A 25,985-nucleotide genomic window follows, 5' to 3' on the forward strand; every position below is an offset into this window, starting at 1 on the left:
CGGGCCGGGCTGTGGCTTCTGAGCAGCGCGTCCCCGCAGTGCGAGCACAAACCTCCGCGCTGAGCCGCTACCGTTCTCATCACACAGCGCGGTTATGCCCGCTAATTACACTGACGTTCGGTTCCCCTGCTTGTGCAGATCACGAACCGAACGAGGAGGAGGGCAGCCGGCTGCTGTGTTAAACGAGGACACTCTTCTCCTTTGCCCCCAATACCCACTTCACCTCAGAGCCCTCAATCCGGGTTTTCCCCGGGAGCGCTGCTTGAATTAATCCTCTAATTGGAAACTATTTCCAGCCCAGGGCCAACTCTCCCGGGGGTGAGAACCGCGCAGAGCAGCGGTAAGGCTGAGGCGACGACCGACACGGGGCCAAAGACGAGGAAGGGCAAAGCGAACTGCGCTCGTTCCTTCAGGGGAGAGGAGCGCTGAAGGTGACCCCAGGGTGGTTCAAGCCGCTTGGGACAAAGCAGGACCGGTGAGGCAGCTGCATCCTGGAGTTCGGCAGCGAGGGAGGAGGCGGCTTTGCCCCAAGACGCAGCCTCAGCACCCGCGGGACAGCCCAGGGGTCTCCTCCCGGGCAGGGCCATTCACTAGCCCATAAGCTGTCCGGGGAAAGCAGGGCTGGGTGCCGGTGGCGGCCCCTTGGGACAGCCTCGCTTCGTGCCCAAATGCCTCTGCTTGTGCCACCGCTGCGGGGCAGCCCTGGGGATGGGGAAGCCTCGGAAAGTCATCGCGGGACTAGGAAACAGCTTCGCTAGGGGAAAACACCCCGGGGGGAAGGAGGAGGGTGAGCCTGTGCGCGCAGCCCCGCTGCTCCACCCTCCCTCCCGCACCTCGCCGACCCCGCGCCCCGCGCGCTAACCACAAGCTTTACCCCACCGCCGGCCTGCGTGACGTACGGCGGCGCCGAGCTTTCCCATTGGCTGGCTGCCCCGCAGGTTATCCCGGCGCGCCGTGCGGGCGGCCCCGAGGCGCCGTCTCGGCGTTGCGCGGGGCGGCGGCATGTCGGGGCCCAACGGGGAGCCGCACGTGCCGGCGGGCGGCAGCGACGGCGACGACGACCGGGACGGGGACGGCTTCGTGGAGGAAGGTGCGTTGGGGGCGGCCCGGGGCGGTGCCGCCTGCCCGGCCCGGCGGCCCCGAACCGGTGGCCTTGGTGGGCTGGGCAGTCCCGGTGGGCCCAGGGCTTCCCAGGTGTGCCCAGGTGTTCCTGGGGCGCCCAGGGGTTCCCAGATGTTCCTAGGCATCACAAGGCATTCCCAGGGGTTCCCAGGCATTCCCAGGCGTTCCCATGTGTTCCCAGATGTTCCTAGGCATCACAAGGCATCCCCAGGGGTTCCCAGGCATTCCCAGGTGTCACAAGGGTTCCCAGGTGTTCCCAGGGGGTCCCACATGTTCCCAGGGCTTCCTGCTGGCAGCGGTGCCCCATGTCAAGTCAAGGCTGCGCCCGCAGTGCGGGGGTGGGAGGTGAGGGGCTGCGGGGCAGTGGGGACGGTGGCTGCCCCGCGATGGGTGCTGAGCCCCGTGCTGCCTCGGGGGGCTGTGTTGTTCAGTTGTCTCTTGTGCAACAACCGGTCTGTGCTTCTGCTGGCGTACGGGGTGCGGAGACCAAGGGGCAAGAGGCTGTTCAGGTTCTGAAGCTTTCAGAGAGTAAGGGTTTCGCTTCCCTGCTCTGGGAAGCAGTGAGGAGTTGGGCTGTGTGGTTCCCCCAAAGACCAGTTACCAGCTCTGGCCCACGCAGGAGAATCTCACCGTGATCCACAGTCAGTGATAGGAGGATCCCCAGGACTGTTCTCTGCACTGCATCACCTCAGTGATTCGTGTTTCCCACTTTCTGAAGAGCGAAGAAACATGGTGGATGTGACAGTCACTGAGCCTGACCTACACCAAGCCTCTGCATTACGCTGCTCTGCTCGTACTTAGGTGGGGCTTTGTGCACAGTAGCTGGTCATAAAGGTCTGTAGCTATTTCCTGGTCACGTGGAGCTGAACTGGAGGATCACTTCCTTAATCTCAAATAGGAAACCTTATTTCTGGCAGCTGTTCTTGCAGGATTGCAGAGGAATAAACAATGTGGTTGCCACGCTCCTGGTCAGCATTTTCATTAGGGGATGTCGTTAGGCTTTCCACAAAAACACACCAAGCTTGCAACTGACATTCAAGTAAAATGTTTTTACAGCTTATCTCATCTTTCCACTTCCCCAAGCCAGGCTCCTGCAGTGATTACAGCCTTCTTGCCAAGCTGGCACATAAACATCACTTGTCAGAAGCAGTTACAGTATCTGCGTGGGATCTGCTCACTGTTTAATTAGAATGTGGCGTGTCAAATACGAGGCTGAAGTACAGAGCTCTCACTCAGGTATCACATACCTTGAAACAGGGCTTGCACAATGCTGCTAACGGCCACCTTTTTGGAAGGAATGTGTTTGTGGGATCGATTTTTAAATGCAAGGACATCAGCAGCGCTCTTGCTTGTAATGCCACCTCCACATCTACATGCAAGGCCAAATAGACGAGTTTCAGCGCAACATGTGTAATTGTCCACAGGATTAAAGGCTGCAGCACTGCTGTGAATGGCTCAAAAATAGCCTCAGAAAAGGAGGGCAGCTCTTAGTAATGCTCAGGACTGCAAGATTTAAATGTTCTCAGTTCTTTTAAAGCTGCCAGTAACGGCAGCGCCTGTGCTGGGTGTGCGGGGGCTCTGGCACTCTGCCTGCAGACGTGTCACGGGGGCAGCTGAGAGGGGCAAAGCCAGGCTTGTGAGGCTGGGGGATTTCAGCACAGCTCAACCCTCCTCCTCCTCCTCCTCCTCCTCGCTTTCTCTGTTCTCCTTAGCTCAGAGCAGCACTCCAGCCAGGCACTGCCTGTGTCATGCTTGGCTCTGATGCTCCTCCAGCTGCTCGCAGAAGCTGAGTGGAGAGGAGCCAGTCCCAGGCTGTGAGATGGGGGCTCATCCCACCCACGCAGGCCCGTTTCCCTGTCCTGTATCTGACAGTCCTCACAAACGTCAGCCCACGGGTCTGAGCTCCACGCCTGCCTCTCTGCACTCCCTCAGCCTGTGCAGCTTCAGAAAGGGACACGGGACTGGCTCAGCCTGGGGTCTCCTGTAACCCACCTCAGGGCTCCTGCGTAACCTATCACCAAAGATTTCTCTCATCTGTTTTTTCAGCCTGTTATTCTTTAGGTCTCTGTGAATATTGCTTGGCACAGTCCAAAAGCAAACCTTCCATCTCAGCAGCACAGCCATCTCTATCCAATTCACAGTACTGACAGGCATCACCATGAAAAGCCATCGGACTGAGCTAACACTTCCACACCTCAAACCCTGTGAGTAAGAAGCTACCTAGGGAACCAGCTGTCAGGATCATCCCAAGTGAGTTTGCTTTTAACCTGAGGTACACAAAGTCTTAACAGTGCATGAAAACCCTTCACTGGAACTTGATGGGACTCAGTACCTCCCTTTGGGAATAACAGTGCCGCTACCAGCACCTCCTGGCTCATCTCTGCTCCTGCTGCGCTGTTTTGGCAGCCTGACCCCAGCCAGGCCCTCGTGAAGCACGTCCCAGCCTGGGAGCCTTACACAAGTAATGCACAGAGTGTGGTAAATGCTTCAGCACGCTGCCAGACTGCCTGCACCCTCCCCAGGAAAGATGATCCCCAAGGCAGCTAACAAGGCTGACTTGTCCTTGGGGTTTACTGGGTACGGCTGCGATGCGGAGCGCTGCAGGCTAGCACTCAGCCTGCGGTCAGGTGTTTACCTGGGAGATCAAAGGCTGTCAGATAGGCACAGCATGGGTTGGGACTGCCTGCAGGTACCTTGCCTGGGGCCTTGTTATGAGTCCTCCAGCTTCCCCTTGGTCTCGTTTGATCAGCACACACAGGACTTGGTTGTGTTTTACTTCACACAGGCAGTGGTGGGTATGGCACAGCCGAGGTGCTGTGGGCAGGTCTTGCAGGAGCTCTGGCTGTCCCCACCAACTGCAGTGACAATGTAGTTGGTTTGTTCAGTCTCTTGTTTCCCTTCTTTTTAGAATATGCAGCAATAAACTCAATGCTGGACCAGATCAACTCCTACTTGGATCACCTGGAGGAGAAGAACGATTATCTACAAGCCTCCTTGAAAGAACTGCTGGAGTCCAACCGCCAGACCCGGCTGGAGTTCCAGCAGCAGAACACTGACGTGCAGGGATCACAGCCTCCTGCCTAGCACAGCACTGCTAAGGGGACAGTGATGGGTGACCAATCTAATGTAAAGCTTGAATAGCAGAGGTACCTCCTGCCTGTTACTTGTTCCTTCCCATGGTTGTGTCCTGCCCTTCACCTCCCCATCCTGGTTTTCTTTAGCTGGGCATTAGGTCCAGCAGCACACAGGCCGATGCGGGAGAACTGGTTCTTTTTGTTCCCCCCCCTCACTGACACTTGTTAAAGCTGGTTGTAGGAAGCATCCACGCAGGTTGGTTGCAAGCAGGCCCCCTTCATGGAGAGGAAAACTGACCTCTGCTCTTTTAGACTGTTAAATCCAAGCAAGGAGTGTTAGGGCTGTAGCCTCTTCCCTCAGAAAGCACAGCAGGCAGGAGCTGTCCTGATGCCAGGCTCAGCCCTAAATATGACTCTGCCTTGGAACTTCAGCTTCCCCACCAGTCACACAGACTTGTGCAAGAAATATGGGCAGACAGCCCCAGATCACTGGACACTTCCGTCCCCTTCCAAACAGACAAACTACCAGGGTGATGTTTGTGACTTATAACTGGAAGCTGCCTAAACTCCTTAAGCTGCTGTTAAGGACTCAGGCTTTAGAGAGAGGCAGAGCCTGGTTAGCCCCCACCACAGCATTAACTACACAGAGCAAAGTGATAGGGGCCTGCTTGCCAGGGGGGTGGGAGCCAGAACTGCAAAGCAAGTCTTTCTGTTCAACTTCTGTAAAGTTAAAAGGAGTGTTTTGGAAAGTTAAAGAAGTTATTTATAAGAAATCTGTTTTATTAAAATCAGTTTGAAACAAAATTTGTTCCTGAGAGTCACCACTCTGAGAACAGACTGTATCAGGCCGGGCAGTATTAGCAAAGGACCGAGATGCTCATTCTTGCCTAGCTCAGGGCATAATGCTGGTCCAAGAGTGTGCATCTCTGAAAGGAAACTGTTCTGAGGAGCAGAATTGGGCACACAACTTTTCCTCAGCCTGGAAAGGAAACAGGAGAGGAACTACAAAGAATTCTTAGTGAGAAACATGTCAGCATCCATCTACTTCATGAACTACGTCACCTGTGGAAATCACATTGCTGTCTTCTTTTGGGTTCAGCAATCCAAGCCTCAGTCTGTCCACATAATTACTGTATCCCCACTGTACAAGTAATAACCAACACCATCCTGTATTAGACACGCTAAAGCCAGGCTTATTTTATTCTTAAAATAAAAACAGCAGTAAAGTTGAAGGTTTTTGCTCTATTAAAAGACTCCGAAAATAAACATTTCCAGCAAATATCATATGTGAAGGGCTCTCCCTTTAAGGCCACTCTATCTGGGTTTGCGCCTAGAAGAGCGTCTGCACCCTGCAGAGGTGAGACTGACTGTCTCACCTTTGGCTAGGGAGGAAGGCTCTGCCACCGCCTCCTGGCCTGTGTTTGCTGCCTTGTTCTGTCCTAAACCCCCTCCACTCCCTGGATCCTGGTAGGCATCTGCAACCCTTTGCCTGGCTGCATTGGCTTCCTCTTCCTCCTCCTCCTCCTCAGACACAGCGTGTCCCAGCAGCACCCCTGCAGTGCGGTTCTCCCCGGGGAGCGGGCGCTCGGCACTCGCGGCAGTGGACTCGCTCTCCTCCTGCAGATCATCTTCTACAACCATGATGCCACACACGTCGTCAGTCACGCTGGCTCGGCTTTTGCCCTCTGCTACAGAGGCAGCCAGCTCCCCCTTACCCTCCAGAGACCTCGAAGTTTGTTCCTGCAGGGCTGAGAGATCTCTACTCTCCTTGTCTATCCCACGATCATCATTCAGCTTGCTGGTATCTGCTGTTGTAGCGCGAGGCTGGTTTGGATCATCCAGCAATTGGGAGCTGGAGCTCTGGGAATGCAAAGGAGCCTCGGGGTAGGCAGCTGTGGCACGATGCCTTGCTGCCTTGTATCTCTGCAAATACAAACAAACCACCGTGAGTGACAAGCTCAGCTCGGCTGCTGTCACTGCAGCAAAGTAGCAGCTGGTCCAGGAAAACCTGTACAAAAACAGTGGTGAGTGGCAGCTAGAATCTGCAGGGGCACGACTTGTCTCAGCAGCTCTCCTGGCCTGGCTGCTCAGGCTTTCAGGCAGAGAAGGGTCAGCTCCTGTGAGGGAAAAGTGGTGGTATTAAAAGCTGAAGTCCCCCTGGCATTGCTTAACGCTGAGCGAGCGCATGGCAAACCTCTGGCTCCTGAGACAAAAAACGTGTGGTGGCAACTGTTCATCTCCATCAGATTCAGGACTTCATAGATGTAACAGTGTGAGTGACAGCTCTTGCTTCAGCTGTTGCCAGGATGTAACCCTGAGTGTATACCCTGGATACACGGAGCTATGCACTGCCCTTGGCTACAGAGCTGTGACTTCATGTTTATTGGCCAAAGCAAGGCTTGAGTTGGAACTGTAAGATTTATTCACTCTGCTGCTACAATCGCTACAGTCAGTGAGCTTGTTGACAGGAACACTAAGGTAACAGGCTTATCCTCTGGTTACAAGGTACTGAGGTTCTCTACAGAATAACAGTGTATCACCAATAAAACAACTCGTTTGCAGTAGCTATTGCAATGAACCCGCAGAGGGCTGAAGAGACTGAAATGGCTACTAGCCATTTTCAAGACTGGACTGCAGAAAAACAGCAGCTCTGTATAGCTTTAACATGCTGTGGGCATCTGGCCTTCCAGTCCCAGACTTGGAGCTTTCTGCTGAAGGGTCCCTGGGACCTTTAGAGTGTGCTGGCTTTCACCACTGCCTTAAGCAGCGCTATTGTAGTCCACAAGATGGAATTACAGTACATCAAACTTGCAGCCTTACAGTGTTAATTCAGGTTATCACTGCAGGCTTGCTCTTTCCCTGTCCTCAAATAATGGGATATGCACGATATAGCACACTGGAACTAGATCAGTTGAGTCATAATACTGTAAACTAAACCAGGTGCAAGTGTGCCAATTGGTTTTCAGAGTGATGCTGTGAGCAGCCTCACCAGCAGATAGTTCTCTGCTTTGAAGCCTTCTGCTGAGCTCCTCTCATCAGAGCACCCCAGAAACTGGCAATGATTTAACTCAGACTGTGACAATCCCAAGGGGCTCAGGCAGTCAAAAATAATAGTTATCTGCCTGCAGATATTGAAGGTTGGACTCTTGTCATAAATAATCCCTCCAGGTCACTCTGGCATCCGTTTGAAGAGCGTCTGATTTCAGCTCTAAGTGGGCCAAAAGGGAGGCATACGCACTGCCACTGCAGTTTCACTCCAAGCTGATCTAAAATAAGCCAGGAAAATGGCAAGGCTGATTCCTTCACTCCTGAAGCAACCCGCTGCAGGAGTGGGAGAGGATGAGCAACCATGGAGGAGCAGCTGTGATGGGCCTTGTACTCGCCATTCCATATCCACTGCTCTATGTGCTGGCTTCTGCAGCACCCCACCTCTCCCTGGAGGCAGCCAGGGTTGACTAGGAACAGTTACCCTGTCTGAAGACTGCTAGAACACACTAAGAATTTTTTGCTCTTAAACTCTTAACAAAAGCTGGATACATCTGTGGTAGGAAAGGACTTTTGTTGGAGTAGGGTTTGGGTGCAGGTAGAGGTCAGTGTGGGAGCCTCCCTCCTTGATGTGGTCAGGGAGTATCACTCTCCTTCCCAGGCAGCGGTCACGGGAGAGGGCAGAGACAGTGCAAGCCCTGCAAATACCCCTACAAGGTACTAAAATCCAGGCCCCTCACCCCCTGGAACGTCAACAAGGACAGACGATGGAGGCAGATTCCAGGCCAGCCCAGTAGGAAAAGCTTCTAGATACGAAAGCAGCAAAGGGCAATACGGCTTCTTTAGGTAGAGCCAGTAAAGCAAAGGAACAGCATCAGTTGGCAGAGCTTTGTGCTAAGGAGTTTCTAGGAAAGGGTAGCAGACAGACAGACAGACTGACTTCCTGCTGCAGGCTGACCCTGGGAACCAAATGGACTCTGACCAGCTTGTAGCTTCCATCACATGAAGTCTGTAATGTTCAATTTCCGGATTTCTAGAGTATCTGATTTCACCAGGCCCCTTCAGGGATGAATCCCACCTGCAATTTTGGCTAAAGGAGCTGTTCCTGCAATACTGCATGAACAGATGAGTATGTACCAGCTGACTTTAAAAGGAACAACCTCCGACTCTTGTTCTTTCCCCACCTTGACCCACTTGTAATCTGTCTAAGAGAAGAGGCCTAGACTGAACGACAGACTCCACAGGTTCAGCAAACAGAGCAGACACTCTGAGGAAGATTTCCAGCCAGAAACGGGCAACAAGATGACAGCAGCAGTAGCAGCTGGGAAGCAGGACTGGACTAGTTTCAGATCTACAGGGGTGATGGGAGAGACAGACACAGAGCACACCAGGAGAAAGCTATGGCACAATGGACACTGAGGATGATGGAAATGAGCTGAGGACGAGACAGCTAAGGTGGTGGATTCGCTGAAGAGACACGCACAGGGGGAACAAATGCCAGGCCATGCAATCGCCAAAGGGTCTAACCTGAAAGTTCTCAAAATGCATCAGGGACTTGCAGTGTGCGAGCCGGGCAGCAGAGTCGCTATGGTAGAATTTGTGACACAGCCTGCAGAGGTAACCTGCGACGGGGACCAGAAAATCCAGGCCTGTGGAACGGGAGGGGAAGGGAAATCACAGATCACATTGAATGGAACTCAAATAATGAAAGCATGTTAAAGGGGAAGGGGAGGGGGGACAGGGGGGGAAGAAAAAAAGTGATGTGGAAAGCTTTGCTTCTGTTAATCAGGGATTTTGCAAGATGACTTGCTGAATATCTCGTCTTACCATGGAATGGCTGTGTGGTTGATATTCAGAGAGAAATCTGGCTGCCAGAGCAAAGAAACTACACAGAGCATTGAAGGGGGAGGGAAGGAAAAAGAATACAATGGAAAACTACAGAGAACATGTGATCTAATGCAATGGGATCAAACCAAGCAGAAGACAGCAGGCGCGCAAGAGGAACACGCAGAGAACATTCACAGCATGAATCATTGTTCCATCTGCCACACGATAGTGGAAGGTTACAGCAATATGGAAGATTGGTGTAAACAGAGCTCTCCTTGGGCACAAAACAGCCTCTGCAGAGCTGCCCTCCTCGCAACACCAGTGGCCATTAGAGGTTTGAAGTCAGAATCGCTTACAGAGTGGGGATCAGAGACAGCCATCTGGAGACAACGCTGCCCACCAGTCCAGCAACATGTCTGAGTAACCGCTAGGTAGAGCGCGGGGGTTCTGAAGCGGAGGAAACATGCACAGTTTGGGCTCTGGCAGAGAGCTCGATACTGTCAGTACTGCTCAGTATCTCCACACAAGCTGCATTTCTGTTGGAAAGCATTCTAATCAATATGCTTCCAGGCTCCATCTTTTCAGAGCATCTCTCCTTTGCTACCTACTTTCTTCTGTACTCCTGACCTGCTCATTCCATTTCCTACCTTGGTAAGGTATCTGGCGCTCATCCTTTCTTCTTCAAAGCAAAAGGCAGCTGACAAACATCAATCACATCCTTATGTCTTATCACACAGCAATAAAGCAACGTTTGTCTCTTTCTCCTGGCAGCAGTGACCTGCACCAGTCTGATGCAGATGGTGAATGCTACGGCCCAAGAACTCGGTACAGCAGTAGGTAGAGACCATCCTCTTACAGATACGGCATGTGGTCAGAGAAGGTTCTGTGGGCCCTTTGTGCTTAACTCTGCTTGCTTACCATAGGCTGTGTCTGGACAATACGTCTCGCTTCCTTCGTAATCCTCCAAAGACACTTCCTTCAGCCCAGTCTGGAAACCAAAAGAACATTAGTGCCTCCTGTACCTAAGCCAGTTCCCTTCCTGGGCTTCTACATTTTTCTGGTAAGCTTAGGAGCAAAACAGAGGATTCACATACCAGAGACAGACTTGCATGGCATTTGGTTAGGGACAGATACAAAACCCAATGTCAGGAGGCCATTTCCTTCCAAGGCTTAGAAATGCCCCTTGCACTCCAAGCCTGAAGGATCTTGATCATGTACCTGCTTCTTGGCCACTGCTCTTTACTGGGAAAATGATATTTATCGAGATAAACCTCCACACATGTGAGACCAAACTGCTATTGGGCTATTCAGAGACACTATGTCCATGTCTTGGTCAGAAATTGCTTCCCTTGAAAAAAAACATTGCTTATGCTCCTCAACAAGGTAATGTCTCAAGGCACCAGTAGGTGCTGTACAGCACAGTAGAAACTCCTTCCTGCATCCCACACATACTGCCTGATTCTCTTTTGTCCTGTGCTCTGGGAGAACCCCAAAGTCCTCTCACCCTTCTGCAACGTTGCCTCAACTTTTGACACCCTGAGCTCAACCAGCCAAGACCGACTAAGTCACAGGATCCCACAGCAGATCCTCAGATCATTCCTTCACTTTTGTGTGTGTGTGGGGGTGTGTGTGTGCATGGCATACCTGTTTGGCAGCAGAATCCTCATTCTCCATCAGCACTACATCAAGATCTTCCTCCTCACCAGCTCCCCCCTCTTCCTCCTCTTCCTCTTCATCATCATCTTCAAAACAGCCAACAGCATCCACTGTGATCAACTCCTCTGAATCTTCTGGGCTGCCCATCTCCTTCTCTCCTAGCCTCACCTGTCAGGTAGAGAATAGATCTTTGCAGTCTCCATTTAACCAAGGAAGAGCCCAGACTCAGAACAGGCTGCCTTTGATGAGTAGAAGGGACTGCAAGGGGCACAAAGCTATCTTGCTTCTAGACACATTCACCTCCTCATCCTTTTTCCACTCAATTTAAGCTCTAAAAATTGAAGTTCAAACAAAGATGAAAATTACATCTTGCTTTCATCCCTGCAACAGCCAGGGAAGCAAAGAATTAACCAGCTCCACCGTGTTTCAGTCCTGGGCAGTGTTACCTCTTTGGCTTTCTGCTTGTGCTCAGGGGACTTCATATGCTCCACGAACTTGCGGGGAGTCTTGAAGTGTCGGCTGCAGACAGTGCAGAAAGGACGGAGCGAACGCTTGGCCAGCTAAGGAAAGAGTATCAATTCAAGGTCACAAGAGGCACCTCCTGAGTGAGACAAAACCACAACCCCTACATCTAAAACAGAGAGACCACAAAGAGGGTCGTCTTTTCAGCAGAAAGGATTCCCTAGCTCTTATCTGCCAAAAAGATGGAAAACATGCAGAGCAAACCAAATCTAGCTTATAAAAGGTGTTGTGGCACTTCTCCCCTAGGAGCCAATAAATATGATGTCCTGCCTAAATTTGGCTTGGAAAATTTACAGGCTGCTCATCAATTCCTCCATTCAATTGATTAGGGGAGCATGACAGGCCATATTTACTGAGGTAAATCAAGAATTATAAACTAGAGGTGCTTTAGGCAGTATATTAATACCAACACAGCATGGTAACTGAGAGCTCAATCAGTGCCAGCATTCAGAGGCAGTAGGCAGCATGGCAGTGCCCTCAGACAGCGAGGACTTTACTGGCAGAACATGATGTGCATTTCTCCACTGCAATCACTCTTCCTTCGCTGCTTGGGAAGCAGGAGATGCTAGACACTTCCACTCAACCCCCACAAAAGGTCAATGCAAAGACAAAATCCACACTATGGCTGTTACCTTGTGTTCTTGGGTCCTGCGATGTTTGATCAGATCCCCTGTGAAGTGTATCTGACAAGTGTTACACCATCGCTGCTGGGTCTCTCTGAAGTGAGAACAGATATATCTCTAAGTCACACCTTTTTACATTCTCCATAGAATACTGGAGTTTGCAATCTGTTCTTGGCATTGTTTTCCCCACCATTCCTATCTTTACAGGCTTGGATTTATCTTCTCCTCCCCCCAGACATTTATATAGGTTGCTGTAGCTCATGCTGACAGAAAGGCACCGGTTAAAACAAGCATCTGACTGATCTACTGAATTAAAAACTACACAGCAGGTCAAAGTCAAGACTGGTGTTCTTCAGCAGGAAGAAAGTTGCCTGTAGGAGATTAAGGCCCCCAAAACCAGAGAAATCTGGACCGTACCTAGAGCACAGGAGCACCCTGATGCAGTGAGGAATTTCAGAACCCATGTAGGTCCATACTGAGATTGTTTTCTAGTGCGGACCAACACTTACCCATCTTTCTCTGCCAGCACCTTCTGCTCCTTCACCATGGGCAGTAGTGAAACAAAACAAACATTGCTCATATGCTGAATCTCCCCAAGTCGCTGCTGGTGCTGAATTCCAGCCATGTGGGATTGGAAATTCTGAGAGAGAGAGGTTAGGAGAAAAATCCATTTAAATGTATTCACCACACAGAAAATAATAGGTGTGAGCTATGCTTTCCATTCTCTTGACTGCTTTTTAACAATGAAATGATATAAAAGCTTAAGAGCATGGCTGCCTGTGGGTCCACCCACATTCTCTCTCTAGCAGTTGACTGCCAGCTCTTCAAGAGCAGTTTATTTTATTGGCAAGCCTGTCATCATTTTTTTAATGTTCTTGTTCCTGAAGCAAGAGCCCTCACTAACAAGCCTCCTGCTGCACCTCCCCGTGTCAGCTAGTCCTCTAAATCACTTCTCTTGACCACCCCTGTCCCAGCCAGACCTGGGGATTTTTACCTGCTGACTGCAGCAGTTGGTCTTGCAGATGTAACAGTAGAATTTAAGGACCGATTCAGGGTTGGGATCAGCTGTGCCCACCTCACAGGTCCAGTGCCCTGGTTTCAGAGCTGTTGTACTGATGGCTCTGCTCTCACTGCTCTGCTGGATAGTCACTTTGAGTGATCCCCCAGAGCTCAACACCTGCCAAAAGAAGTAGTAAAGATTAAGTCCAATCTCTCAGTAAAATACACTAGAAATTATACCTGCTTTTTGTATGTGACCTAAGCTCCCCATCCCTTAAGAAGATACATCTAGGCTTGAATCCATAGGAGACTGATCAGAAAGACTCATACACACTCCTCCTCCCAGCACCACTCATCAGCCATCCCTGTGCCATAGTACCAGACCTATTAGTACAGATGGCTGCTTCTCCAGCCTCTGGACACTGAATGATTCAGTCTCTGGAGACTGGAGCAGCAAACAATGCCTTGGTAAGGGACACGATCAGCTCATGTTTCTCCACTGCAGAACTAAAGGCAGCTCAGCACCAGGCCTGATGGAGTAAGGAACTCAAACAAGGGCAGGGTGATACCTTCAATCCCATCAGGAAAGGTCTCCAGGTATGGAGGACTATCAACTCTGTTTCACACCACGGGTTAAATTTTTGCCTGCTTCCACATTTACACAGCATCAGATCCTGCTTTAACATCTGGCATATGGACAAGGTGTTTCATGCAAAAGCCTCTGGGGTGGCTGGCTTCACCAGTGCCTCATTTCTCCAAGCTGCATTTCCAAAGCACAGACTCCCTCTATCTCCCCTCATACCTGCTGTGACTCCAAGTCCCACAGCAGCTGCATCTTTACTACCATCACCTGAATTACTTTACACCAGCTCTTCAGCAACATAAATGACATATTTAGCTAAAGACCTCAATACATATATTTTCTAGGGGCTCTTTCAATTCAACTTTCCATCCTTCCAGGTGAACAGCAAACTCTTAACAAACCCCAGCACCCACAAACAGCCAGCAGTAGGTAAGGTGCAGTTTAGCAGAGGTACAAAAGCAGCAAGTCAGAGCAAACGGCGTGCTAATTGCAGACATATTATGCCTTATTGCCAGGGACAACAGCTAACAGCAGGAGACAGAGCTCCAGACGTGGGTGCCATCTCGTTCCCAGTGGCAACAGGCTTCTCTGGGATGGAGGGGGAGCTTCTATGTTCTATACCACCCCAGCCTGCGTGGAGTGGCGCCTACTCACCTCAGGAGCCTTTGGTTCCTCCAAGAATTTCCTCTCTTTAGAGAGGTCTTCAGCTGTGTACTCCTTCGCATTGTCTGTACCTAGGAAGGGATGATCCTTTTAGCTGCCTTAAATCAAAGCAGCAATGACAGAAGAAAAAAAAAAACCAACCCACAAAGCAGCACATGAATGAAGGCAGGGAGCTCTCCTCACAGTGCTGTTCACCACAAGCCCAGTGCACAAGCCTTTCTCCAAATAAATCCACATTAAAGAGGGAAAGTTTCTGTTATTTGCATTTGGTAGGCAGCAGGGTTTAGGGAATTTGGTTCCTAGACTTTCTCTTCCTTTCCCTGTCTTGCATGACCAGAGGAAGGACACTTCTGATGAGACCCACAGGATCTACAGATGCTTATCTACAGGGGTAGTTGCAGCAAAGAATGCAAATCACCATACCCAGCAACTCACCATCGGCTTGGACATGGGTGCTTGACTCTCCTGCTTCTTTGCTGCCTGTGGCATCCTCTAATAGAGACTCCCCGGTCACACTTCAAGGATATCAAGAAAATAACCTTATTTTCCACGTTACAAAGACATTCAGAAGACACACCAAGGCACAGGTCTAAGATACCACACTCTCCACTAACCCCCCAAATCAATAAGCTACTGGAAGTGGTATTTCAGGTAAGGATTCAGCAGAAATAAATAAAACCAAAGAGTGGGCACTCTAGAACAGGCTCAGAAACAGCAGCCAAACAATCTGGACAAGAAGGTTAAAACCAATTTTTTGGAACACTGCCCTCTCTTGCAAGAGGCCTGCAGGGATATAAGTGCACACAGGAAATATTCTTAATACGAGCTCTGAGAGCTCCCTCCTGCCTTGATCGGTGACCTGCAGGGAAACCGCAATACCTGGACCGTACTCTGGGCTGCCCTGTGCATGAGGCAACACACAGCGACCTGTCAGAACTGAACCGGTTCTCAATGGCGCCTTACAAAGGGGTTTCCTTGTAACTGCCTCCTCTGTTCACGTGGGTCATGTTTTGCTCCAGAGTCCCCACAGTTCTGCTTGTGGGGGAAGCAGAGCTGTACCAATCACAAAGGAAAAGACTTTGCTTTGTTTTATTTGGAGAACTGCTAAGGAGAATAAAGAAAAAGATCCTGAGGTGACCGCTAAGGATAAATGGTTGACTTGCAGAGGGCACAAAGTATACTTTCCCTGTCTTTTTCCACCCCCTGTTTTTCCATCAGGGCTAAAACTTTGATTTGAATGTCTTCTCTCTCAGGCCAGTTCAATACCCCACCCGCTGGTGTCCTCCTGCCAACAGGGAGCAGCACGTTCTGCACAAGCAAGCGTGCAGACAGTGCAGGTACTGCATCCAGGGATCCAGACACAGACCACATGATGTATCAGATTGATAAGTGATAATGTAACTGGGTTACACGGCTATAAATATGCAGCAGGGTTTGGGCAGTGCAAACACGAAGAAAACAAGAGTTGCTGGCATTAATTTGTCAAGTGCTGCCAGCAGACTCAACACTATACCACACACAGATGGTGACAGCACTCCAGGGCAAGGGTTTGCAGCCTAAACTGCAAAACTAAGGAGCAATCTAGGGGAGCAAAAGCCATCACAAGCATGATCTAAGGAGGAAATGGTATTACATGGATACTTGTCAGGCCATGCTAGAAGTGGGTGTTCAAGGAGCATTTGAAGATGATGAGTGCCTCTTCCTGCACTAGAACGAGGATGTAGTTCCAGTACATAGGAGAAAAGGCAGGAGTGGGAAAAACCTGAAATGAAGAAGGAGGCTGGAATTCCTGGCCAAAGGGAAATGGAACAATGCAGCATGAAACACAAGTTTGGGATATGGATGGAGAGATGCCCTTCTCATCTGTGAAGGGCAATAGGAGAACAGCAAACTATTTTTTTTCCCCCCAGAGATCTATCACCTGTTTACTTACAGTAAACAAACACTTCAAGAAAAAGCTAAGGAATGATCTACCCTAAGTAAACACCAGCCATAATATATGCATCAAATCTGGCAGTTCCTAACTAATGCTTAGGAAAGGATTTTCCTAATAGCAGGCTTGCTGCAGTGAGATCTGTCATTCCTTGATTCTTTCTTCAGTGTATGTAACAGGACCTTGATTAATACCCTACTAAATATTAATGTAATTAAAATTAAATTAGCTTTGGCAAACAGATTAACAAAGCATACGCTCAAATGCATTTGACTTAGCTTTAATTAAATTTATTCACTTTCTTGCTAATCAGAGCCCATAATTCACAACGGTCCCTGCTCACATAATATTTATCACCCTTTAATGTTTCACATGATCAAGGTGGTATCTGAGCATCAAAGTAATCCTGGAATATTCTCCCTAAAGCTAGCCATTAATCTCTAATCTACAGATGGGAAACAGAGAGGTGAAGAAAGTTGTCCGAAACCACGCAGTGAATTGTTAACAGGGAAGATAAGAGGACCCAGGAGCCCTGAGTCACAGCCATTAACATATGTTGGAGAATTCTCAAATCGATGCCTCCAGAAATCTGTATTCAATCCCTCCTCTTCTCCCTCTGCACCAGCTAACAGCAACAGCTCTGGGAGAGGTACAGCACGGTGCAGATGGCACCAGGAGCCCCGTGACGTGCCTTCCCACTAGATGGCAATACCGCCTTGCCTGTTCTTTCCAGCACCGGGCGCAGGGGCAGGGAGTGCCGAGACGGGCCTGCCATGGCCAGCATGCCTGGGCATCCCTCGCAGGGAACAGGATTGTCTTTGGCTATTTTTACCCAACAGACAGAGGGACTGGCAAGACAATCTTTGCAGAAGGGATACACAACTCAACACACATGGATACAGGCTTGTGAGCTAGGGAGTGGCAATGCCCTTTCCTCATTCCTCAAAATAAACTACCCTCTCCTACACCTACTGTAACCTAATGCATTCCATGGCTTTTCCTCTCTCTGATACGTGGCTGTTCATTTCCCTTTTTGACATTTAGGAAAGAAAATTAGAGAAATGTATCAGAATAGAAAAGAACCTCTCTGCCTCTTACAAGAATCCTGGCAGGGGAACACATGAGCAAACATGTTTACATGAGCCTCATCTCATATTTTTCATTCCCATAGTTGGATCATCCATAGCAAAGACCCTACAACAGCCTGGATCTCAGCAAGCAGCAGGAGATTTTTTAATTGTCCATGACCAACTGAAGTACCTCCCCACAAGCTAGATGTAGGGCCAGTACAGTACAGCCATAAAAACCAAATCAGACAGTAATTCACAATCCAGTAACTATTTCAATACTGCACTCAATAAATACCTCTTCAGTCTTTTTGCTGCAGGCTCCATGTTCAACAGAGATTCTGTTGGAGTTCTTGGCCCTGCAGGAACACAGAAGGAGATCTCTTTAGCAAAGCAGACCATGCCACCTTGATCATGTACCTTAACTGAATGGCCAGTGCCAACAAAAATATCTGCCAGAGCAAATACTGCTATGAGTTTGGTTATTCTGAGTTTGAGAATCATAGTGACAAGGTTAGATAACGAGCGAAGGGATTTGAGTTTCATTGCAGGTGACACTGTATGAGGTGTCACCCAGAAAGAAATCATGTTGATGTCTACGAAGCGGGTGTCAGGAACATTCCTATAAACCAAGGTGGCACATCTACCTAACAGCAACTGTTTCACCAGGTAATTCTCCCCTCCACATACAGATTGCTCACAGCCTCCTCACACGGCTGCATTTTTTGATGAGGCACTTTTCAGCCAGAACAAACATTCCCACGTCCATATTGTACCCGACACTAAGAGATTCAGGGCCAGCAGTTTCTGTTCTGACAACTGAAGTACAAGTACTCTTTCTACTCATCTCATCCTTTGCATGTCAATTGTGACTGGTTCTGCTTCACGTGTTTGATTCCATCAGATGTTGAGTTCAGCGTGGGTAATGCGATGTGGAAGCTTTGATTTCAAACCAGTTTTATTCCCCCTCTACCCACCCCCCCATCTTAAACAGGGCCTGCTGTCAAAGTGACTTCTGAGAGGCTTCCAAACCACAGATATGGAGCTAGCTTATAAAAGAAAACAAAAATCCAGGAATAAAGGAGATACAGAGCACATAGCAAAAGGCTGACACAGGCAGTTTCAGTATTTACAGTTAAGAGCAGTATAGCTGATTAACACTAAAGCACCTCTTTTGCTGCAGGAATAGCAAAATGCAATTTATCATGTCTAGAAGCATGTGTTTCACTGCAGGCTTCCCCTTACCTGTGGATGGCAAGGAGTTGTTCTGCTCTGACCCTGCTTGCACTCCCTCTGAGATTTCCATTTTCTCATCCCCTTGTGTCTGAGATGAAGAACCAGGATCCAGCTCTCGCTTCCTGTCTGGGACCCTCTGGAAGTCCTGCAATGGGTAGTGAGTCACTGCCAGCTCTGTCCTTCCTCAGACCTGCCACACTTCCCAAAGCACCAGACTTTTACTGTGGGACAGGAACAGGAATTCCAGTGCACAGTAATGTCGGGGAAAAGATTGTTTGTGACTGACTGTCTTGCTTCAGGCAACTTTACATAGTTAAACAGAGCAAGGCACTTCAATTCTACAGGCAACCCATGATATTTCTGCAGTGCTTTAAGTAGCAGAGAGAGTTGGGTCACTTCAAAGGGACTCTGGCAAGAGGAACATGGGCAGGGAATAAGAATAGTCCTAAATAAACACCCTTCCTTTTGACTGAGGAGGATGGACAGTCCAAGAGTGGAAATCTACCTTATCTACCACATCTTTTTGACAGAATGGGACCAGATATCCAAAAGCCAACCTAAGAGAGGAGAAGTATTGGTTCATGAATCCAAAAAACCATTTCCAGAATGCAACAGAGGACTTAATGGTGGAAAGTAAGAAGGGTTTTTACACATACACAAAAGCGTATTTTACAAAATCCACAAGAATATGATCCTGATATTAAAAAAAAAAAAAAAGGAAAACAGCCCAAAGAGGCTGTGTCCACAGTAGGAGCAAGTCATCTGGTAACAACAAACTGTTTTGAAGGCTACTGGGGCAGAACTCAGTCTCTTTGAAGAGCAAAGCCCTCATTTGGGATTTCCTCCATTGTAATTACTTTGAAGTTGGTACTTCTAAAGGCTCGTTTTATATCTTAGGTTTAAATAGCTCCACTCTGAGGAATTCTATCTCTTGGGCAAGAAGTAACAAGAAACCTTGGCATCAGAAATGTAAATATGGACCACAAGAATATGGGCTTATTTCTGCATTTGTGTCAGCAGCAGGGTGCAGAAGGTAGTTTTCATTGTAAGGCTCTCTCCCTTCTCTTTTGTTCTCCACCCACAACCCAGTCAACTGCTGCAAGCACAGAAGGAACACAAAGCTCCCCAACAGCTGGAAACCACAAGCCCACCTTGCGAAAGGTCCGGTTCTGCCGCTGGAAGGGCAGGCTGGGGAAGCCCAGCCGAGTGGGCTTTAGTGACACCCCAACAGGTGGTGGCCCCAGGAGGGAATGTCTGGTAGCCTGAGGGAAAAACTGCTGCAGCGCTGGCGCCGTCATGTTAAACCCACGGAGGTTTCCTACAAATGCAAACACACAGAGTATCACCACCCTGCAGCGGGCAAAGAGCAGAGGAAGCCTGCACAAGCAGCAGACAGAGAGGGGAAGGGCTCCTCTGTGCAAGACCCTGTACTTGACTGGGCACTGCATGGGTGCTCCGTACTCTCTTCAGTACACACAGAATAGAATGTGTTATGATAGCGACTGTTATGATGTATCAGGGTATTTAATGATCATTGTCACTGCAGGCTAAGATCATTAGTGCAGTTCTTCCATTGGAGGAGCAGGCTGGCACTTGTGCTTGCAGCAAAGTCTTGTTTTACAGAAATTCTCTGTAAAAAAAAAAAAAGGAGAATTCATCCCACGTTTGTGCAGCTGGCAGCTCACAGCAGAGGATGGGTGCTGTTTAACTGCTGCCAGTAACAGTGTGTCACTTAAAACAACACTGGACTTTTCAAGCAAGAGATTCCACAGTCCTCTTTGCTACCTGGCTATCGTGCAAGCTCAACATGACAACCTGGACTCCAACACTTGAGACTCTGCCATTTCCAATTATAATGCTCTGCTTCCTGAACAGTTCTTTTCAGCATCCACAGGCTATGAACTAAGTCTTAACTATTTCTTACGGTCTTTGCTATTCTCCATTTTGGGAGTGAGGGGATGGATGTGCCCAGATGCCTCAGCTATACTCTCAGAAGCTGCCTTACTATTCTGGAAACCTGAACTTATATTGCTTTTTCTTTTTCCTCTCACTTGAATTAATGTCCACTCTGGATTTTTAGCAGCTGTCAAAAACAGGGCAGTGAACTTTGGAGACAAGCAGCCAAAATGTGAAAAAACAAGCTATGCTGTCTAAAGCCTGCAACACCATCCAAAGTACTCCTCCACGTTTGTCTTCAAAAGTAATCTAATCTTTTATTACCTGCAATGAACAATCTCTTACTGTAAAAAGAAAGATAGCTGTATTAAAAACAAAGGCTGTAAGGCAAGAAATCATGTTCTGCTCTCAGTTTAGTACCTTTAAAGAAGCACACATCTGTTTCAACTTGAAGTACTTCTCTTTTCCTATTCCCATTGCTGAAGCCACACACAGTCAATGAATTATTTATGCTGATGTTTGCCAGGTATAAAAATACTACAGCATCAGATATTCTTGCATGTAACCCAAATGACCAAAAAGGTTCAGGTCCCTAAGAAGGACCACACTGGATGTTACAACCACATTATGTTACCTGTAGCTAGCTGGTGTAGATCATTGAAAGAGAAGTCACAACTCAACCCAGCACATAGAGGTGAAAAGAAGAGGAACAAGGCTAAGATAAAGTGCATGTAAAGTGTTCATTAACATACCTTATCCTGCTCTCATCTAATTTGCCTCAGGTCCTCAGCATACTATTTAAATACAACTTCTCAGTAAGAGATTTTGCTTTGGGGAAAAGGTCAGCCCATGCTAACATCAAGCAGATCTGAAAAGAGTATGGCTGACTTCTCTCCTGACACAAATGCAGGCACCAGTCTTCAGAGCACAGCTTGTCCCTTTTCACTGCCGGTTTCCCTACAACCTGAGAGATCCATAGAGAGCCACTGGAGTCACTAGAGAGCCCTCTCATTATATGGGCAAGACAGAACAAAAGGAGACTTAATGACATGCAGAATAAATCTATTGTCTTCACATCTGGGCATGATTCACAGAGAAGATGAAAATTGCAGGCATTAATCTCAACTCAGCACTTTATAACTATCCCAGGTACTGATTTTCTGTGTTGAAGAGAGCTGTCAGGTTAAGACATGAGCAAAAATAAAAACATAGCTTTGTTCCTAATATCTTTATGGCAGCAATGCTATTATTAAGGCAGCTTCTCATATTTGTTTTGAAAACACCACATCTGGGAAAAAAAAAATAAAATCCACTTGTGGAAACAGAGTGATGGAAGAGCAGTGATATTATCCACCACACAAATGACAAGTCATTTCAGGGAATTGAAATTTCACAACAGAACTGAAAGCCAAAGCATTTTATGTGACAATATACTTTATTTGCTCATACTGCACTAAGCTTGGACAAACACATACTGCAACCAAGACCAGCGTGCATGTAACAGACAATGAAATAAATTGTTTTAATATTCCAACCAAGAAAGATAAATAAGAAAAATCATGAGTATTTTATCTGAACATATTGCTGTCAAAATACTCTGCCAAATCTAAGAAGGGAGGCAGGTATGTAGTATCTAACCTGATACCTCCCTAGTGCCATTCCCAGTTGTGAACAGTTGGAATTTTCAACAACTGCAGAACCTCTGTGATGTGGACTATGGATGAATTTGAAGAGGGGAAAAAAAAAAAAGACAACAAATGGAATTGCCAAATACAGGGACTGCAATGGTTCAGCAAGAAATAGCCAGGCTATGGTTTCAGTCCATGATGGATGATTAAATAACTCCAATAAGCAAGCGTCTCCCATAACGACAGTACCTTGCATCTGCTGCATGAGTAAGGCCCGCTGAAGCATAGGATTGGCATTGAGCAGCGATGGCTGGTTTGTTGCCCGTAAGCTCAGCATCTGTTGCTGTTGTGGTGGTGGCAAACCCCTGGAAAAGAAGGCATTAATCATAAGAACCCAATAAAAACTGTACCCTTCAATTCCAGGCACTGAACAAGTATAAAACAGAGGAGTAACCAACAGCTGAAATGCTGATATACAGGCATGAAGAGATACTGTGCACCTGCACTGCATCCTCTTTCTTCCACTCTCCTGGAATTTCCAAAGCTGACAGATTGTCTATCAAGGAATTTGAGGTCAGAGAGAACTCCTTAGCACCAAGCCCACATAAAGCCTGTCAAGCAGCATAAAAAAAGCCCAGGAGCTGACTGCAGTTCTACAGAATTATGCAGCACTTGTCAGTAGAAACGAGCGATCTAGATCAGCAACTACATTTAACACAACAACCAAAAAGAAGTTCTGAAAAACAGGGAGTTTTCTCAGTAGCTTAAAGCACATTTTTCCAAAATCGATGCCTCCCACACGGAGCCAGACAGGCCATAACTGTAAATGGTGCCCCCTAACTGCAAGAACCGGATGGAAAAATAAAGCACGGCCTTCATATTTAAAACATGAGGAGGAAGCAGCGAGCTGAGAAGGGCTCTCTAGTCCTAAGGAGAGCGAGGCAGACAGGAGAGAAAAGTCTGAAGGAACTGGCAGGCACTTCTTCAGGCGATTGCAAGGTCAGGCCCACCTCTAAACACGACTGCTGACACAGCTGTATCTGTCAGAGCTGGAAAGAGGTACAAACGTGGATCAAAATATCCACACTGAGAAAAAAAAAAAAAACCCAGCCCTTTAACAGCATTTACAGCAGCTCATTTTCACATTTGCTGCTCTAGATTGTTCCAGTCTCAGAGCTGAGATATTTATATCAGAAAAACCACACTTTTAACAGTGTAAGATGCATCTGTGCTATCTACCAGCCAGCCCCACGCCGGCATTTTAAGGGCGGGTTTGTTTCTACTAAAAGACACATGAAAACGTAAAAAAAAATTTAGAGAGATTTGTATTTCTAGCAGAATAGAAAGATTCCCACTTCAGAGACATATCCCTTATAAGGATAAAGCAATTATTATCATTTATTAAATAGGGAATTCACTTTATTCTTAAATTCACATCCCATTGCTTTGAATTTCCAGAGGGTTTACAGAGAAACATCACCGCAAATAAATGCATAATTTCAGAGAATTTGTTAGTTCTACAAATCTCAGCTCATCCGGCACAACTGCTCCTTCACAAGACACTTATTTTCTCTCTTACATCGCTCAGGAAAGCCCCAGCTATCTGCCTTTTTATTTGTGACAGATGTCACTTGCCTTTTTAGCATACAAACCATGATTTTCTACACACACGCAGACACAGAGTGCTCAGTCACACCCTCAGCACTGCAGAAATAAGTTTAATAATCTCCCCCAGGCCAGGAGACCCAGCCAGAGAAAGGAAGAAAGAAGATAAATAAGTGAAGTTCAACAATAAAACGGAGCGTGTGTCTCCAGCTCAGGGTGGCTCAGCTAGGGGTATGCCTTCTGCCTGAGAAGGCGTTTTCCCCTGAGCCCCCTCCTCGCTGCCTCAGCTCCGCGCTCACACGGGCCCTCGCCCGCTCGGCTCCGGAGCACCGTCCCCTCCTACACAATCTGTCCGGGGCCGCCCTACGCTCCCCCGGGGACTCCGCGGCGGGAGCGACCCCGGCGAGCTGAGAGAGGAGGCACCTCCCGAGCGCTGAAGTTCAAGAGCTACAGCCGCCCCCGAGCCGCCCGCTCTCCCTTCCCAGCGCGGGGTGTGCCGCCCCACGCAGGCCGCCGCCCCGCAGCCCAGCCCCTCCCGCCCCGCAGCCCTCCGCCCTCCCTCAGGCATCGCCCCCCACCCCCTACTCGCCCCCCGGCCCCTCCAGGCCACCCGCCCTCCTCCCTTGCCGCCCCCCGAGGCCTCCACGCCCCTCCACTCCCTACCCCTGACCGAGGCCTGCGCCCCTCACGCCCCCGGCCGCCACCTCCCTTTGTCGCCTTCCCCGCCGAGGGAGGGCCGGCCCGCAGCCAGCCCCACCGCAGCTCTTGCGGGGCGAGACGGGACGGAGGGGAGGGAAGGGGAGGAGAGCGGTCCCCCGGGACAGGCCCGAGATCCCCGGCCTCGCGTAGCGGCGCTTACCGGCCTCCCTGCTGCGCCGGGGGGTGGTGGTGCTGCTGCTGCTGAAGGAGGTGCTGGAGCTGCAGCAGCTGCTGCTGGAACTGCTGCTGGTTGAACATGTCTGGGGAGCTCCGAGCGGAGCGAGCCTGAGACAAAACACGGGAGGGCGAGGGAGGCAGCGGCTGCGGGGCTGGCGCCTATCAGCCCAGCAGCCATTGAGCTGGGGAGCCGCCGCCGCCGCTGCCGCCCATTCATTCACTGAGCCGATCCCCCCCTTCCTCCTCCTCCTCCTTCCCTCCGGGGTCATCGCAAGCAGCAGCCTGTGGAGGAGGTTTCCAAACCCCACCTCCCAAAACCCGCTCCCACCCTCCCCTGCCAGCGGAGCCCGCAGTCCGCCCCGCTCCCCGCGGCGGGGCCGGAGCGGGCAGGCAGCCGCGGCCCTTTCCCTTCGCTGCCGGCACTCACGGTGCAGCCCCGCGGCGTTCAGAGCTCCCCGCCAGCCGCCTCCATCTTCCCGCCGGGGATAACAACCACCTGCCCGGCCCCGCGGCCGATCCCAGGCAGGAGGCAGCTCCTTGGGCAGGGCTGGAGGACTCGGCCGCCCCCGCAAGGCTCGGGTTCAACCTCGGAGCTTCCTCTCAGGTCGCCCCGGCTTGCAGCACCTCCATTTCTCACCCTCGCCACAGAAGCGGGGTCCCCTGTCCCTGGAGAGGATGGACACCATCTGCCCAGAGCCGGGCGGGGAGAATGGAAAAAACGGCCGCAGAGGGGGAGCAGGTGGCACCTAAGAGCGTGGGGGTTCTGCTCTTTGTTGGGGTTTTTTGGGTGGGGTTTTTTTGTTTGTTGTTTGTTAAAGAGTCGTGGGGAATCTGTGGTAATCATCTCGCCATGGAGATGGAAAAAAAACCCCAGTATAGCCCTTGGCCATTTGCTGTGGTCACATCTTGGCAAGCCTGCCATGAGAACCTGGAAGAAAACAAACAGGGACTTCTGCAATATTACTCTGTGCTGTCGGCTGGGGGGACTTTTCTAGAAGGTCCTTTTTGTGTGTTGGCAGCAAAACCTTTCCTGCAGCACCTGTTTTCTGTCAGTGAATTAGTCTTAAGAGCGTTCGGCGCACACAGCCTCTGTATGAAGACATGCTGTGACTGTCATTTCTCCTTACAATAAACCTATCCAGGGTGAAGATGCATTTCTGCTCTTGGCCATTGCAGAGAATCCATCCTGAAATAATTTACTTTATAGCCTTGTTATTCACACCAGTACGGACTACTTGATTCATTAAAGGCCTCAGAATTGATTTGAGGCTGAAAGTACTGTAAGCTGAGCAGAGTTGCTAGTGATATACAGTTACCATCAATAGTTTTCAATGCCACTGTATATGTTGATTTTTTTTTCCTTTGGGCCTTTTTATACCATCTTGATTTTACAATAATCAATTTGGAGATGACCATCCATGTTAGTCAATGACTAGCTACATTAATGCTTGGAGTCCTTTATCCAGTCACAGCTGCCTGCACACAGAGAAAACTCTCTCCTGTTAGGCATGAAAGCTTAAATATCATCCCAGGGAATACAGACATGGAGCAGAAAACATACCCAGATTCTTTTTGAAATCGTTTTGCATAATTGATCCTCTGGTCCTGCAACCATCCCATTACCACAGCTACTACCCTGGCTAGCTTGCAATGGTGGGAGAGAAGGTTAATTTGATGACCCTACAAATGT

At 49.2% G+C, this 25,985-nt stretch overlaps 2 protein-coding genes across 2 annotated transcripts; one reads left to right on the forward strand and one right to left on the reverse strand.

Moving 5' to 3' along the window:
- Window positions 1-971: 971 nt before the first annotated feature.
- BBLN (bublin coiled coil protein) lies at window positions 972-5,213 on the forward strand. Its single transcript, XM_084272345.1, has 2 exons — window positions 972-1,090; window positions 4,031-5,213. Exons 1-2 carry the CDS (start codon window positions 1,003-1,005, stop codon window positions 4,204-4,206), a joined length of 264 nt encoding a protein of 87 aa, XP_084128471.1. The 5' UTR covers window positions 972-1,002; the 3' UTR covers window positions 4,207-5,213.
- A 153-nt stretch (window positions 5,214-5,366) lies between these two features.
- Window positions 5,367-24,785, reverse strand: CIZ1 (CDKN1A interacting zinc finger protein 1). Its single transcript, XM_084272344.1, has 16 exons — window positions 24,723-24,785; window positions 24,279-24,403; window positions 22,064-22,179; window positions 19,442-19,608; window positions 18,300-18,435; window positions 17,353-17,413; window positions 14,490-14,569; window positions 14,046-14,125; window positions 12,804-12,986; window positions 12,319-12,449; window positions 11,819-11,903; window positions 11,111-11,224; window positions 10,653-10,832; window positions 9,927-9,996; window positions 8,709-8,830; window positions 5,367-6,119 (listed from the first exon to the last, which is right to left on the reverse strand). The coding sequence occupies exons 2-16, from the start codon at window positions 24,374-24,376 to the stop codon at window positions 5,511-5,513; spliced, it is 2,232 nt and encodes a 743-aa protein (XP_084128470.1). The 5' UTR covers window positions 24,377-24,403; window positions 24,723-24,785; the 3' UTR covers window positions 5,367-5,510.
- Window positions 24,786-25,985: the final 1,200 nt, after the last annotated feature.

Source organism: Gallinula chloropus (assembly GCF_964237585.1).
Source record: "Gallinula chloropus genome assembly, chromosome: 18".
NCBI lineage: Eukaryota > Metazoa > Chordata > Aves > Gruiformes > Rallidae > Gallinula > Gallinula chloropus.

Excerpts from the sequence above, each read along its gene's own strand:
- BBLN (XM_084272345.1), top strand. The coding sequence starts at position 1,003 with ATGTCGGGGCCCAACGGGGAGCCGCACGTGCCGGCGGGCGGCAGCGAC. Across the intron at positions 1,091-4,030 it reads GGACGGCTTCGTGGAGGAAG|AATATGCAGCAATAAACTCA; the intron begins GTGCGTTGGGGG and ends CCTTCTTTTTAG.
- CIZ1 (XM_084272344.1), bottom strand. The coding sequence starts at position 24,376 with ATGTTCAACCAGCAGCAGTTCCAGCAGCAGCTGCTGCAGCTCCAGCAC. Across the intron at positions 12,987-14,045 it reads AGGAACCAAAGGCTCCTGAG|GTGTTGAGCTCTGGGGGATC; the intron begins GTGAGTAGGCGC and ends TTCTTTTGGCAG. Across the intron at positions 11,225-11,818 it reads GCAGGACCCAAGAACACAAG|CTGGCCAAGCGTTCGCTCCG; the intron begins GTAACAGCCATA and ends CTCTTTCCTTAG.